Genomic DNA, 16,958 nt, shown 5'->3' with positions numbered 1-16,958 from the left:
AAAGCTGATTTCAGTACAAGATATTGAAGAACCAACAGCTTACCTGAGCTGTTCAGGAGTAATGTTTTGCTTGTAGTGTTTGGGGTAGAATTTATCTAAAACCTGGTGGAGAAGATGCTGCATTTTCAATTGTGATGGTCCCCCAGGACTTGAAGATCCTGGTCGATCCAAATCCCCATATTCCACCTAAGACAACATTATAGTTTATAGTGCAACAGAACCATGAGGTCCTTAATGCAGTAGAACATTCCATGAATTCCCATACTGATAAACTACTGTGTTTATTAGGCATGCAAAAAGACACAGCTGGGGAATGTTGTCTACAGCATTAACCAGAGCAAATGCATACAGAAGAGTAACCACTGAGGACATGACTGCCCAAGGAATTAGCTACTGATCTAAGAGAATGGAACATGATCTCGGCCAGCTACGTGTTGTGAGGACACACATCTGTATAAACTTCCCGGCTTTGGGGATTTATTCTCAATTGGCCAATTAAAAGAACAGCATATTTGTAAATAGTTTGGACCACATCCCCCACTTCTTTACCTCAGTTTACACTGTTTTAACAAATACAACACTCAGTTTCAGTCAGTAAAAAACTATTATACTGCTTATCATGCCCACAACCCACAGTGTGTGTTTTATGTGGTAAAATACTAAATGCAAGCCCGGAGACCTAATAGAGGATCTTAGAAGATGCTCCTCCTGAGTAAGAGGGTATTGGCAGTGTAAGAGGGGAATTTTTTACTATTAATGGAATTCTGCTGGTGGTACTATTTCCATATCTCTGCTAAGGTACTAATTGGAGTAGGTCCAGTGATGGTTCAGCCTCACTCTGTTTTTTCCAATATTTTTCTTGAGAGGGAAAGGAGAGGCACAGCTAAAGCAAATTTCCCTACAGCTATAGGTATGCTACTACAATGTATTTGTCATGGTACATCTGATGGTGTGTTTGCTTGACACATCACACGGTATGTTTGATGTGCCTTTGATGTAAAAGGGAGCTGCTTAGTCAAACATAGCATATAGATGAAGGAGGACAAAAGAGAGGATTTCTGCCATACTCACCTGAGCCATTAGAGCCACCATTTCCAGAGCTAATTCCTTATTAACAGGAAACCTTCCATTGGCTATTTCATTGCTCACTTGGAAGGCCAGTAGCAACCGCTCACGGTCTGTCTCGCCTTTGGCCTGGCTCCGGAAATACAGTCTAAAAAATAGGGAGGATTGTGAAGGTAAAAAGATACTGTGAACAGAAAGTACAGCTGGGAACTTAAATCAAGGTGAGGCAAAATAAAAGTGTGGTTTGTTTTGGTTTTTTTTTCCACTGAGGGGGTACTGGACAGATTTGGAAGCTGAGGTGCTTCCCTTATGAACAAGATTTGAGCAAGGAGGCTCAAAATATGCATTCTAGCTTAGGAAGCTATTTGAATTCAGTAAGCCAGCCACTTCTAGACAGTGAACCCTTATTAAACACAGAAAAGTCAGTGTCCATTCATCGCAATCAAGCACAAATAGGCAATATTTAAATTACGGCCTTCTCTGCTTATCACAGAAAAGAGAACTACCTCTCCTCTACATGTATAAGCTTCTCCGAGGCAGCCTTGTAGACTTGCCAGCTTGGATTTGACCACTTACACTGAAGGCTTATTAAGAAATGCCTCAGTTTGCTTCAGCAGGACATAGGAGACCAAATTAGCAGACTTTGTTCAAGGAAACATGCTAGTAAATCAAAGCTATTGTTTTGTATTCCATCAACACTTGGAATTTTTTTGAAGTGGTATAACAAGATTACTAGTTGAGGTTGAAGACACCAGCTTGGGGAATGCTTCCCAGAACCACTCCTCATACTTACAGTCCACAGCAACTAATTCATATATTAATTTCAAGCTGCATCTATGGCTATAAATTCCACTACATGAGATATTCATTCCAGTGGATCAGTTTATTTATTTTTATGTCTCTGAGATTAACTACACTCTTAGGACCATATTGACCTTACAAATTTCTTATCAGAGTCCTTGATGTTAGAACAGTCCAGCCTTGGAAAGACCATATCAAAACATCCTTGCTGTCTAGCCTATGCACATTCCAGCTCAACAAAATAATACTGCAAAATTTCACTCCTGAAACAAATACAACCTTCTGGGTCAAAAGCAGTAACTTCTGCTTTCAGCTCTATTATACCAACTAACAAAGTTGATAGAAGTTTGTTTCCACCGTTACAGTCAATAAAATCTTCATATGTTCAATACTGAACTCTCTGTTCAGTTTTGGGGCAGCCTTTGTTTTGCCTGCAAAGAGAATTCATTCCTTGTTCTCATACAGCTCTTGATTTACTGTAATTCAGAATTCCTACCTGTATTATAAGTGATTACCTTGTTCCAATTTTTCATTTAGATCTTTGTCTTTTACCTCCCTTCTCTACCATCTTTCATCATCTTATTTTTGACGTTTTTTTCTTTATAAAGTTTGGACACTGCTACTACATATCTCTTCTACAGCTCATATGATTTAGAACATCGTTCTTGTATCTTTTCCCTCTTTGTGATTGTTCACTTAATTGCAAGTTGTGGCATACTTGTTTTCATTAGTGATTTTTCCTCTAGGTCTCTCTTCCTCTCAACTAACACATATTCTTCAACTGTGTTTTAGGATCTAGGCAAATGAAATTGTGCCAAGGATGCCTTATTCTGCTACAGCTAGTTGTTAACTATTTTTAAGTCTATTCTGCTATTGCAAAGTGGTTTGGGTTTTACTCCTAGGTCATATGCTTTTGTAAATGCAACAGACAAAACCCATCACATCTCCTGTAGGATTTAACTGCATCTTAGCTAAAATAGTTTTGGTACCAATCATGCTGGTCATTTACACAGATATATGCAGTCTAGAATGCTTAATTAACAGCAGTAGCAAGGCCACCCAACAGAGAACAGTACCTGTTCTTGTAGGTCAACTTTACAATTCTTGTGCCACCTTCATATTTCCCAGGATGCAATTCTTTTAAGGCTTGTTCCCATTTAGAAATGACATCACAAATCTTTAAAAAATATCAAGGAGAGAGGAGACACAAACTTAGGTGAAATATATAGCCAAGGCTTGAGGGGAAAGCAAGTGAATAAAATATTGTGAAAAACAGAAGATAAAGAGACAGACTGGGTCAGCATAAACACAGCTCAAAGTGACAAAACACATCCTTTTTCTATTGCACAGTATGTAAAAATTAAAGCATTCCAACTGAAAACTCCAGTTCTAACTTGCAGGGGCACACATGAATTCTGGTCTGGTAGTAATGCCCATGTTAGCAAGTAGCAAAGCTCAGGAGGAACAGATCTGCCCAGAGAAACTCCCGTTCCTAAGTCTCCATGCCCACACTAGTAGTCCGACTGAGTGACCTGAAAGTCCTCTACTATGTTGGATGACATCTTCCAGTTCGTGTTTCATGCAAAAACAATCAATTTCATGCTCTCAGATTACTCCTTAATGTGAGTCAAAGCATGGTTAATAGGAATGATTGGTAGGTTTACTTCAAAGTCCCCTCTTGAGCCAAACTAAAGCACTAATGTCCTCTGAACAACAGCAGAATGTGCATGGCTGTACCAAACCCTTGAATGTGTATGTCCAAATTTTGGGAACATTTGGTCCTAGAGTCCAACTTTGTAACTCAGACATTTTTCATAATAACATGGTTTCTGTTTGTTGTTTTGTTTTTTTTTTTTCTTCCATTCAGCTCCTCCTGGTTATTCTAGCTCTTTTTCAAGTGGTCTAATGAAGGCCCCTACTTCTCTTTTGATGGCATCTCAATGAAAGGAATGTGAACTTAAGAAGCCACATGAAATACATAATCAGATCTCTAAACCTCTCTTAAGCTACTGAGATTTACTGGTTATTATTTACTTGCCAAGGCAAAGCCCTTGATTGTCTCAAGCTCCTTTGTTTACTCTGATACTTCATCTCTCCAGATAGTCCAATTACCAGCAAAACTCCAGATTACCTGATCTATATCAGGCCATGAAAACAAATGATATAATTTGGCATCGTCTGTGGTAGTTTTCCTTCAAACCATCTACTTCAAAGTTATTGGTGTCTTCTTCCTCTGTTGCTTAATGTGAAATTTTACACTGTGTAAAATTGATTGTTTAAGTTCCCTACAGTTATCAGGACCTCTTTGAAGTTGCACTACAACTATTCCTCCATTAATGCTGTATTACAAGTTATTCTCACAGATTTGTACCAAAATCTGATGGGTCTCATTCATGGCAGCCAGCCTGCTCAGTTAAGGCAGTCATTCAGCTGCAGCATGGGTAAAAATCTCCATATGAAAGTCACAGGTGCTAACACTTTTATCTGCTTTCTTTTTCCCTTGATCTAGGGCACAACACTCTTACAGTGAAGCCATACTCAGTCAAGCTTTCTCCTCTCTGTACGCTTATCAACAATGAAAGCCTCAGTTATCTGGAGACAGCGAGGAGATACTTCATAATCCAAGAGATGGAATTTATACAGACATGCCAAAAGATTCACAGCCTAACAATTTTGTCTCAATTAGGAGTGTCACATTTAATGTCAGTTGTGATATCTGATCATAGCTGGCCTAGCTCAGGCATGTTTCAATTTTGTAGTGAAGACAAATTAAACTTTAATATGTACTAAAATTTGAGTTACACTTTTTAAAAATTGACCAATTTATCACCTACTAAAATAGATCTTTCTATTAAGAACTATATTACATTAGGCTAGCTAATTATAGAGTCATTTAGTTTGAAAAAGACCTTTAAGATCAGCAAGCCTAATCATCAAACCAGCACTACCAAGTCTACCACTAAACCATGTCCCCAAGTGACACATTTACAGATCTTTTAAATATCTCCAGGGGCAGTGACTCCACTACTTCCCCAGGCAGCCTGTTCCAATGCTTGAGAAACTCTTTCAGCAAAGTCATTTTGCCTAATAGTCATTCTAAACCTCCCCTGGTGCAACTCTGGGCTGCTTCCTCTTATCCTGTCATTTGTTACTTGGGAGAAGAAACCAACTCCCACCTGGCTACAGCCTCCTTTCAGGCAGTTGCAGAGAGCAATAAGATCCCCCTGAGCCTCCTTTTCTCCAGGCTAAAGAACCTCAGCTCCTTCAGCTGCTCCTCATCAGACTCTCCAGACCTTCACCAGCTTTGCTGCCATTCTCTGGACCTGCTCCAGCACCTCCATGTCTTTCTTATTGTGAAGGCCCTAAAACCAGTGCTGAGACAGTCCCTTCCCTGCTCCTGCTGGCTTCACTGCTACAGGCCAGGATGTCACTGGCCTTCTTGGCCACCTGGGCACACTGTTAGATCATGTTCAGATGGCTGCTGACCAAGACCCTCAGGTCCTTTTCCTCTCAGCAGCTTTCCATCCACTATTCCCTCAGCCTGTAGGGCTGCATGGGATTGTTGTGACCCAAGTGCAGGAATTAATATCTCACCTGAGAATATGAATCTAGATGGACAATACCCAAGCTTATTTGATCTTAATTAATTAAGAAAGATTTATTAATCATTTGGCAGTCCTTCAAAGATGTATACTAAAGGTAGCAGAGGCGAAAAATAAATACCTTCATATTGCCAGGCAAACAATGTTCCAAATTCCTGCCAGAAGGATCATCTGTGAACAGAGAAAATCCCATATGGGATGGCTTCCTCATTCCTGTTTCCTGGTTCAGTCTCTGGATGAACTCATCAACAGTTGAGGAACCATCAAAACCTACAACCTGCAATGAAAGAGGACTTAACTGAGGACACAGGGATTGTGACTACTGATGGGTATCACAACTAATGAAGGTGGTTTCATATGGATTAACATCTCAGGATGAACTGCCAGCTCCAGTGACAACACCTGTGTATTGTCTCCCTTCGTATCACATTCTTTCCCGTATTGAGACACTTCCAACATCTCTCCCTTTTTTTCAGCTACCTTTTCTTCCTAAGATCTGTAGAGCTAGGGGTGAATTCCTTTCACTTTTGTGGAGAATCAGCTAAAGCAGCAAGGAGGAGAAGCAGTGTTTATCTCCCAGTGTGTATACTGAAGATATGCATATAAATACCATGGTGCCACCCACCCACACGAAGGAGGCAGGTTATGGTGCAGTCCTCCAGTGCCCAGCAGGAAGGCAGCTGTGGTGGCTCACCTGGTACGTTCCATTCATGAAGTGCACTGGGATGCTGAAGGGGAGTGAGTGGTGGTAGGGATTTCTCAGGAGGATGGACACGATCTCCATCCGGGAGGGCTTGGCTTCCCGCTCTCCAGCCTGCACCGTGCGGTCTACGGATCTCTGGCAGTAGATGGCATACTTGCCTATCTCACTCCTAGGCAGAGAGGGGGAGAGAACCACAAACATACTCCAAGTGCCATGTCCTCTTCAATTCCCATGCCATGGCAACGCATTCCTCCCTCAGGCTTTTGCTCCAGCAAAGATATGCCTCTATGCAGATCCAGTGTTCATCTCAACAGACTAACAGCTCAAGTGAAAAGCTACAATACAAACCTGAGCTCCAAGGATCTGTAAAACTAAGGCAGGCAATGGAATCTCTAGGAAACACAAGAGTATTCCCTGCTTCTATGTGGACCGGACACATACCCTCTTCTGTACCCTGTTGCCATCATAGTATCTGTCAAGTCAAGATCAATTCACCCTCAAACTTGCTGTCATGCCAGTGGAATTTAATTACTATCGTGTCAAGTCCTGGTAAATGTTGAGTTGTATAATCCTGTGAGACTGATGCATTACAAGCTGTGTTTATTAATTTACACAGTTGTACAAATTGTAAGTTTCCATTAGCCCTATCTGCAAACCAAAACACTTGACAGAGATTCCAAGCAAGCTTAGATTTGTTGACAGTTCAATACAGGATAGGGATAGTTAGGAAGATGATCAATTTACTGTCTACTGAAGAGAGTGCTCCATTGAACAGCATCTAAAGGATGTAAGTGTCTCCAAAGTCAAGCAGGAACGGTCAACTGCACTTTGCACAAAAATGTTAGGAATATATATACTCAGTAAGTTCTGAAATTGAAGAATTTGTATGGATTTGTAACTGTGCTATCACTTTCCAGGGGAAAATAATTCCACTCAAGATGTCTTCAGGGGCTCAGGACATGATTACAATTAAATCCCTACAAGCAACATGGAAGTCCAGAGTTCTGGTTTTTCACTATAGCAATATATTTCTCACCTCCCCAGTAATGAACTCAGACAATATTCAGATAGATAATCTTGCTTCATCAAGAAGCTGTTATGTCTGGTTTCCAGATGCTCCTGAGCCCTGTGACTTCTCACTTAGAACTCTCTGCCCCACTTTTCCTCCCCTCTTAGAGACTGGACATGTATGCTGAATCACTTTTCACAAAAACAATACTTAGAATTAAGATCTATAATTCTTCTAATTAAGATCTTTTAACACCTAGAATAGATCTAGACCATATGCATTATGCAGTGTAAACATTCCAGTGTCTTGCTTGCTGTGTGAAACAAGGAAAGTATATCTACTTAACAAACAGCTGGATCTACTCCATCCAAAGAGAGGTAAGTATTCCTAGAGCTAGGGAGAAGGAGCCATGCTAAATCCCATTTAGCAACTGCTCCAAATCTAAGCTAAAGGACAGGTGAACATAGGCCTTTTTTCATGTAATTTCTGGATTTTGTCTACCCCTAATAATTGCTTCATAGCTGGATCATATAAATAAATTTACTCTTTGTTTCTGCTTGACGTATATTTGTTCACAAAGTTGCTTTTGGGCAGACCATCAGCACAGTAGAGCTTGAAGCTGATGTAATAAATCAGTTTCACACAGCCCAGCAAATCCTTATGAAATTCAACAGTCTCCAACAGCAGAGCATCTCCACTAGTGGGACAAATGGGCCTGTCTGGGAGCTGATAATGCACAAGTTTGAAGAGATGGTTCCTAGTACTAGACAAAAGATCCCTAACATGTTGTCTTAGCAAATGGAAAGAGAACCTGAACACTGTGGAGTGCCCAATACCTGTATTTTTGCTTTTGAGAAGAAATAGCAAATATGAGGCAACAGTTAAGAAAATTAAATACTTGATAGGAGTACACATTTCCTTTGCAGTGTCAGGAGACTTTTAGCTTGAGTTCAATGGCAGATTTAGGCTTATTAATTGAATATTTGTTTGACAGGATTTTTTACTTTTACTCTTTTACTTTTGTCTTAAAACAGTGTATTTTTGCAACAGACAACTAAACATCTCTGGCTCTGACCTCCCCACTAAGGACACAGTGAGATATACTGAAGACCAGATCACCATGGAAACAAACAAAGAGCACAGCATGAACAATGGATAACAACTTCTGGCTGTTACCATAGTTACACACAAAAGAAGTAAGAGAAAACACTACTAGCACATGTTTCAGGTTTGTTTGTTTTTCTTAACTTTTTACAGTTCCCTGAGATGTTTTATGCCTCACTTTTGTTCTGTCACTTTGCCTGCTAACCTGACAGCAGACTGTAATCACCTAAAATTTAGGTAATTCATTCCAAGTAATTACTTTGGTCTGTCTTTCTGTCAGTAAAAGAAAGTAGCTGCATAAGCAAAAACTCCCCAACTCCAGTTGGGAGCTCCAGTTATATCTACAAAAAGTTCTTCTGCTAGTATAGGTCACTCAGTTTTGTGAAATAGCTTCATCTAAATGACATATTAATGTGAATGGTCGAAGTGGCACAGCTTTATTCTACTGGGAACCTTCTGATCTCCCTCTCAATATATATTTGTAGGTGTGTGTTCCAGAATTGCTCCCCTCTTTATCTGCAGTGGGTGCAAGAGGCAGTCAGCTGAGCAGAATGAAAAGCTGTTGCAGTCCTTACCTGGGGTCTGCATGTCGCTGCAAGTGCTGTTTGATGTACCAGAGGAAGTGATGTTGAGGCAGAAATAGAGGAGCACATAAAGCCAGGAGCTGCCAGCACTGTGAAATCAAAACTGGAAATCACTCTTGCTCTGTACTTCTTACCTGTTGTCTTTCACAGACTACTACAGCCAAAATGATGGCCAGTGACTAGTGCTTTTTGGAGTGACCCTTTCTGGATGTGTAGTTCAAGATGTTTCAGAGGCAGTAGTGGTCAGACTGCTCTTCAGTATCTCAATCTGGACTCTGAGAAGAGTTCCATATCATTGGCTACTTCTGACCATTTGACTTCTGAAAATTTTAGTGTAACTACAACTGAGTCAACAATTAAGACTTAAATTAATACTATGTAACAGAAAATCATAATCAAAAAAGCATTGGGAAATTTTATTTCAAATTAGATCCATTATTATTCAACCTGATTTTAATGTCTCATTTGAGCTGGGAATATTGTAATTGCGTATTTACATTCATGCTGTAACTTATTAATTTATTTACGTAATAATTACAGTGCAAGATTCAGATTTCATGTTTAATAGTAATATTCATGACTTGTATGCTGTTGATTATCTAAAATGCAAAACAAACTTAATACCATGCGACAGTTATAGCAAGACAACATAAGCTATGAACTTTGATTCTGAATATGGTCCGAATAGACTATTTGCAAGTGGTAAACAGTAACATTTAAACTAAAATTTATTTTTCAAGTAGCTATATTCTTAGTGTTCTTCTTTGCAGATCAGTGCTGAGATTCTCTTTCCCCCAGCACACCTTTAGCATAAGCACTATTTTAGGAGAACCAGTCCAATACCTAGTAATTAAAACCATGGGATTAAATGGAAAGTTTTTGCGGAGTGGCACTAAATAAAGAGGAACTGACCTGAATGACTGAGTGGTTCTGGGGTTGTCGGCAGCTGGTCTGTTTAACAAGCTGACAGTAAATTTCATTCTGCAGCTCAGTATGTGTCAAGCACACCTGCAGTGCTGTCTGGGCAAGTGACACGTGGTAATCAATAGAGGATGCCTCCACAGGAACATTGATGAACAGCTGACAGGACTGTGAAAGAGTAGAAGTTAGTCAATGCCACAAATACAGCAACTTTTCTCTGGTACTTTCCAGGCCAGGTTCACCAGATGTATTTATTAACTTACAGACAGTAATAAATAACCTTGAGAGGAGGGAAGAGAGTCAATACTCAATTCCTATTCCTCCTTCCTTAGTTATGGCAACTATGAAATTTACTCAGCCTCCCCCGGCCTAAGGAACTTACAAGTCAGCAAAATAATTGAGGGGAAAATAGGCTTCCTGCCTTCCATGCCTGTCTTTTATCTTGTTCACACTGTCCAGTCTCATTCTTGATCTTATACTTGGAGAGTGCATCTCCAGCAGCTTCACCACTGGTCTTACTGAGACAACTGAATTTGCCAATGAATTGTTTCTGTTTCCTTCAATCCAACCATTGGAGAGGAAAAAGAAGGACAAAGCTAACTTTGAAGCATAAAGTCTGTGAGGAGCATTACTCCTAAGCCCACATTCTGCACAAGAGAAGTTAAAAAAATGAATGTCACTTAAAATCCAACAGTTCTCTGGTAATTAGATGAACCAGCAAGCCTGTCTAAAGCAACCCACAGTGACAATAAACGTTGTACAACATGACCAAACAATGTTACTGCCCCATCAACATAGCAAAATAACTGAAAACCATGCAATGTCCCTTTAAATACCTTAAAAAGTTTCAGGGCTTCAGTCTGTAGAGCCTCTGATGGCAGAGTAGTGAGGGATGTGTGCAACCCATCTTTACTGTAGCACAACATAGGATGCTTCCACAGAGGAGAATCTGAGGTAGCAGATGGGCAAAAACAGGCAGTGTCAGAAACAGGAGAGAGAGAATAGTGTCTATGTTGACAAGGAGCCTTCCTGAGATGGCAAAGCACCAGAGGAAGCAGCACTGCACTAGGCCACATTATCTTTGGTGATACTTCACTGATTTCAGCAAAGCCCACCATGGATAAGGAGTCACCAGCAGCATTAACCATCAGCAGAAAGAAGTACTGGTATCCTCAGTCCTGCTACAGAGTTTCCTGTCAGATGGATTCTGGTGAAAAGCTGCTCACGTGTGTGTATAAACCCTGCCGGGGCAGCTGCCTGCAACAGGGGTCATTGTTAGTGTAAATCTCTATTCAACAGGAAGCAAGGTTCACGTATTGGGCCAGAATATGTGAGAGTGCAGGAAAAGAGTTTTAGGTATGAATGCAAATGTTAATACATATTTGAGAACATGGTGCATAAACATAGATGCATGAGCAGGTATCAAAGATGAGGATGGATATATGTGAAAAGGTTTATATGTGCAGACAGAGAAACAGATGGGAGGGCAAATGTGTTTGAGTGTATTTAAATAAAAGAGCACATATTTGTATGGTCAAGATTTCCTGGAAAGGAAAATCAAGACCAACAAAGACAGGAAAAAATTTAAAGCACCAGTTCTTTATTTTGATTTGAATTACTGTTACAGACATTTCAGAGGCTTTGATAAATGATGTGACAATGTGGTGGACTTGTCTGAGAACAAGAGACCATATGATGTACTACTGAGAATCCCCTTCCCTCATCTTTGACTGTATTAAAACTGGAAATTGAAATTATTCTTCCTTATGCTTGGCTACCATGGAAGAGTTTGTGGTGCTTACTTACTAGGGTCTCCCTCTGCATCCAATAGTTTTCCAATGAGTTGTTCATAAGATGTGCCCACTGTGGCATTACTGCTACCAGCTGCAACGGTCAGATGGTACAGCCAGGTGTTCTAGGCATAAGGATGAGAACAGGAGGGGTCAATTCAGGCCTGTTTTCTACAAACAGGTTAAGCTTGTAGGGCCCATTTACCAAAAGACTCTTGCTCTCCAAAAAAAGACTGCTTTTTTTACCTTCTCCTGTTTGGTGCGGATAAGTAAATATGTGGGACTCTGGTCCTGTGGGTGAATCACCAGTGTACAGTGGGATGAGAGAAGTCCTCCACCAGTAGTTTCATAATCTTCATCAGAGTCACAGGAACGGTCTACTTCTTCCACCTTGGACTCACGCAGAGGCAGATGTCCTAAAGGACACTATGAGGAGCAGAAGCACATTAGATAAATGTAACTCATCTCCCAGTATGGACCGGGAACACTGGGAAAGAAAAGCCAAGTGAAAATGCTGACAGTTCTGTAAAATGGAAGGAATAAATAATTCAATGTTTAGCTAATGCAATCTTGCACTTCTAAATAATCTCTTCTTTCATAAGGCACTTACAAAGTGTATCACTACTTTTATTTTTCTTGGGAAAGCATCTACAGGTAAGAATGAGACAATGCAAAGAGAAATATTTTTTTCCCATAAGATACTGCTTTCTTCCCATTGCACTTGAGGGTCAGTTGCTTAGTATCTTGAGCCACTATTTTCTGACCCTGGTTAGACTTTCTGCTTGCTACTGGAAAAGAAATACTTTGAAAATTTCATAAGTAGTTAGATTCAGACAAAAAAGAAGATATCTGCTGCGCTAACTCTGGAGGTTAATCCAAAATATGAGTCACACTACTGTTTGATATTCTAAAACTTGGGGTTTGATGTCACCAAGACAAAGTAATGGACTATTGAGCGAGCTGTCCAGAAATGGAAGCACATTACACTGATTACCACCCTCTTCCCAGAATGTCGATGCTATCTGTTTTCATGACGATAATGTGGGATCTATCAGCTGCTGTATAAAAGTCTGCTCAGAAGGCTACACAAGACTAAATGGAGCAAGTGAGGAACAAGATGTACAGTGATCTGAGAAAGAGCAATCACTTGCCTTTTAAGTCTGCTGTCATTTAAGCTTAAAAAAATAAAATCGGAGAAATATTGATTCTCTTTGTGGAACAGATCCTGTTGGAAGAGAAGTACCACCAAGAAAGATACCTGAGACACAAAAGCAGTAAAGCACAGTAAAGAAAGCTTCAAAAGAAATGGGAAAGGAGGGTCTGGGAATAAAAGGAGAGAAAGGAATTACCCTATCTTCATGATTTCGATAGTAGTAGAAAGTTTTTCCAATCAGTGCACACCAGACCAGCTTAGAGTGACCGTGCTTGACCTGTAAGGAGGACAAACATATCCATGCTTTTATTATCAGCAGTATTGCCAGAATGACTTTCTAGGACTTCAACTTTCTATTCAACTCTCCCTTAATACTTTGCATATATTTTTTGTTTTATGCTAACCTAAGCACTTCTCAAAACATACAGGGCACCCCCTCCAACAACAGGCAAGTACATCCCACCCGAGAACATGGGACATGAGTGCTATGATTTTGTCTAAGATTTTGTGAAGTATTTTACTCATTCACAATAACTTTTAACTCTGTATACTGAAAGATAATATTAAGGATGACCTTTTAAAGATTATCAAAACAAATCAGCTCATCTCAGCAAGAAAAGACCAGTCAAACTATAGTCTAGACAGCTGTTTCCTACTGCAGATGAATAACCTTCAGATCCAAGTTGTCTTTAGCCATCTTAGAACCTGACAATAATTACATTAAAATATTCACAGTAACTTGCAATGTCAAATGCAAGTAATCAATGGAAATTATATAAAGAATAAGCATTTTCTGCCATTGTACTTTGTACTAAAGTACCTACAGACTATTATGACAGAACTAAGTGCTAACCTAGAACCACACAAGCCATTTTTTTAAACTCTCCTATATCACCAAGTTAAAGATCAATTAAATGTGACACTCAACAGTGTTGACTTTTTTACTGTGACATGCTGTGAATTCCGCTGAAGAAAAGCATACATAAGCTAGATATTTGTTATTACTTACTACTTGTCAGTCAGTACCTTTCAGTAGCCTTGTTTGTCCCATCCTTTATCACTTATATAAATGTTTCACTCTGAAATGCAGAAATCTACAGCCACTTTTCCTTCTTTCCCTACTCTTACAGAGAGTAAAATACTAATTTTTTTGCTCACATTTGCTGTGCAAAACAAACTGGCACACTGTCAATTCTGAGCTAAACATAAAGTATGAAATATTTTACCTTAGTGAGCCAGCCTTTCACAGTAGGTTTAGCATCACTGTGAGGAACACCAACAGGACCGCTCACTTGTACTCTCAGGATACTCTGCAGGACATGAATCCATTCCTCCAGGATGTTGGGAGAGTCTGCTGTCAGGAAGTAGGTTCTCTTTTCTGTCACAAGCTGGAAGGAAAATGAGTGAGAAAGTACATAGCTGCACATCTAAAAATCTTCTCTTTAGTTGCTGAGTTTCTTTATCCCATAAAGAGTTTTTGGTCATTCAGGAGAGATTTTTTTGAGGGTGAGAAAAAAGGTGCTAATCCTTAAAGCCCAAATGAAAAAAGCGAAACTCAGATGAATCAAATTCCCATAAGCTTTCTTGCTGTGGCTTTGTGTCCTCTCTCATCCTTTCTTGTTTCTCAGTGCTGCTGCTAGTTTTTCATTTTAAAGGTGACTACATAAATGTGGGGTTTTGCTGCCTTCACTTTGTATTGTGTTTTGCCTTTATTACCCTGTGACTGAGAGGAAAGATGCTATAAATCTAATAGTATTAGGCCTTAGCAACTTGAGTTCCATAAGGGCCAAAGGTAGCTCACAAGCTAGGCTATGTACCTTTCAAAGTATGAAAAAATTTTAATGCTGCCTTTCTAATTAAGTCAATAATGACTTAAAAGTGAACCCAGTTATAGGCTAACTTCTAATAATTTAGAAGTCAATTTCTAAAAGGAATCAACTATTCAGATGTTTCTTTACATGCTTCCAGGCATGTAAAGTCAGGCTTGAGATCTTGTTAGAGAAGTCTCTCAGAAAGATCTTAGGTACTAGCTGGTTTTAATTGTTGTAAGAATCATTTTCCCCCACAGATTTCAAGTGCTAACTCCTGCAAAAAAAACGGGAAAGCATTATGGTGTAAAACAGGACAAAAATAAATGCAGATTTCTTTCAGTTTCAAAAGGGTGTATTTGGGTTACAATTTAGCTCTTTCCTCATTATTAATTAGACTAAGTGCCTGTTTTGTACCAGGAAATAGAGACCAGATAAAGTTAGCTCATATCAGTTGAGACACACAGAACCGTTCAGTCTGAATTAAGTGCTCACTCACCCAGCTGCTGAGTGCATGGTTATGTGCAGGATAAAAAAGCAACACCTACCTGGAATGTTTGGGACCCTTCACCCCTGACAATTTGGCATGAAGAATTCAGCTCCAGCTGCCCTTGAGGTTTGCGGATAACATCACTCTGAGGAAAGAAAAGCAAACAATTTTTTCAGTAGGAAACTTCAGATGGGTCTTAGATTACTTAAATACAGCATATACACGTACAGGTTGGAGTTTGCATTCATTAGCTAGAAAGGACAGCCTAAGGCTGCCAGGTGAAATATGAGACTGTGTGATCCCATTGCAAAAGTCTCCTCAATAGTGGCAGACAATATAACAAGACCAGTGCTAATAAATGCTGTCTTATGGAGTTCAGATTGGACATTATGATCAATAAAACAAAAGCAAGACCAAACAAACACCAACAAACCAAACCCTTTCTAAGTGGGAAGGCAGTACAACATACAATAGGTACCAAGACAGTGGTTGAATTTCCACCTTCAGAAGTTTTCAAGATTCAGCTAGACACTTGTTAAGTGACAAGTTTATTAATAACAACTTTGTTCTTCATTTGATGCATATAGTGAATCATTCTAATGTTGGTAATGCTTTTCAAAATAGTGACATGTCTAACCAAAAGTGGTTTTTTAGTATCCTAAATTTCTCTGTGCCTCTAGAGGGGATGAAATATATCCCAGTGACTTACCGGGGACTTGTAGTACATGATTTGTCTGTTTCTGAGAACAAACCATCGTCTTTTCCACATCTTTACCTGGCTGCCCATTTTCAGCAAGTAGCCTGATTTCTCCATGGGTTCCTGGAGGACAGAAGAAAGGGGAGAGGAGGTCATCTTGCACCTCTCGAAAAACAAATGAAAGTGTGCTGAAATCAAGCCAGGCCATTTGCTGCATCTCCCATAATTTTCTGCTTTGTTTAATAGCAGCCCTCAAAGATCATTTCACTGATTGTTTGATGCTCTGTAAACTTATTTCTCTTCCTACTGAGGCACTGATTTTCCAAATAAAAGTGAGATTCCTTGAGATCAAGAAGGCTGTCTCTACACCATGATTAGACTCTGCTCCTTGTCTGTTTGATCTCTTATATTGAAGAGTACAGACTTTAATGCTGCCTGTTGTGAGGTTTCTTTCCTTCCTCCTTCCTTCCTCTGAATTTCCAAATTTATTTTGCCCCAAAAGTGTAAGGCCATCATTAAAGTAGAATACAACTACAGGAAATCAATATAGGTCATACACCCTTGATGCTTATACTTTTACCTAACGACATAAAGAAATTGCCCCTTCTTTTGAAGCACCAGATAGTGTCTTTTGATACCAATCAGCTGGACCAATAGCCCAGTCTGTTAGAGCTTCACTCTGCAGGGGGATTCCTCAAAATCCTGTAGTTACACTATTCTCTTTTAAGGCCAAGGCTCTGTTTGCACCCCTGTGCAAGTGTAACACAGCAGTTCCAGTGCAAGCCTTACAGAGCAGATTCCACCATCAGTGGAATAGGAAGATGTTCGCTGTAGCTTGTGCTCTGGCTCTGAATAGTCACCATCCAAGGAGTAGGCATCAGGAGGGATGGCATAGTCACTCTCAGAGCTCATTGAGGACACAGATACACCTGCTCAAAATAAAGGAAGGAATGAGAGTCATGGCTACACAAAAGCATGCACTGAATATTGTACACTCCAAAAACATTTCTGCATTCACCATTAAGCCTTTTTTTTGGTTCAAGAAGAACAGACTTTGGAAACTCAAACCCCACTAACATGACTTCTGAGGCCTCTTTTTATTTCCCTAGGAAGACAAGTAGTAAAAAGTGAGTTTTGGATACTGACGGTGAAATAAATTTATTGCTGAATAAAACCAAATTAAAATAGATATAAAAAAAATCAATAAACTTGTCTTCTGAAGGAGAGACAG

The 16,958-nt window shown here is 39.7% G+C and overlaps 1 protein-coding gene across 3 annotated transcripts in view; it reads right to left on the bottom strand.

Moving 5' to 3' along the window:
* PLEKHH1 (pleckstrin homology, MyTH4 and FERM domain containing H1) overlaps nucleotides 1-16,958 on the bottom strand; it is a 73,158-nt gene that overhangs the window by 6,387 nt on the left and 49,813 nt on the right. For all 3 annotated transcript variants that reach the window (XM_077180320.1, XM_077180319.1, XM_077180321.1), the window contains exons 11-25: nucleotides 16,517-16,656; nucleotides 15,740-15,850; nucleotides 15,089-15,175; nucleotides 13,959-14,120; nucleotides 12,929-13,009; nucleotides 11,826-12,005; nucleotides 11,596-11,704; nucleotides 10,626-10,738; nucleotides 9,781-9,957; nucleotides 8,860-8,957; nucleotides 6,163-6,340; nucleotides 5,590-5,745; nucleotides 2,943-3,043; nucleotides 1,072-1,213; nucleotides 44-186 (exon numbers count right to left, since the gene is read on the bottom strand). In XM_077180320.1, coding sequence (XP_077036435.1) covers nucleotides 44-186; nucleotides 1,072-1,213; nucleotides 2,943-3,043; nucleotides 5,590-5,745; nucleotides 6,163-6,340; nucleotides 8,860-8,957; nucleotides 9,781-9,957; nucleotides 10,626-10,738; nucleotides 11,596-11,704; nucleotides 11,826-12,005; nucleotides 12,929-13,009; nucleotides 13,959-14,120; nucleotides 15,089-15,175; nucleotides 15,740-15,850; nucleotides 16,517-16,656 — 1,978 coding nt within the window. The remainder of the gene's footprint in view (nucleotides 1-43; nucleotides 187-1,071; nucleotides 1,214-2,942; nucleotides 3,044-5,589; nucleotides 5,746-6,162; nucleotides 6,341-8,859; nucleotides 8,958-9,780; nucleotides 9,958-10,625; nucleotides 10,739-11,595; nucleotides 11,705-11,825; nucleotides 12,006-12,928; nucleotides 13,010-13,958; nucleotides 14,121-15,088; nucleotides 15,176-15,739; nucleotides 15,851-16,516; nucleotides 16,657-16,958) is intronic.

This window comes from Agelaius phoeniceus, chromosome 6, assembly GCF_051311805.1.
Source record: "Agelaius phoeniceus isolate bAgePho1 chromosome 6, bAgePho1.hap1, whole genome shotgun sequence".
NCBI classification, from domain to species: Eukaryota; Metazoa; Chordata; class Aves; order Passeriformes; family Icteridae; genus Agelaius; species Agelaius phoeniceus.
This window is presented reverse-complemented; position numbering and strand designations above follow the sequence as displayed.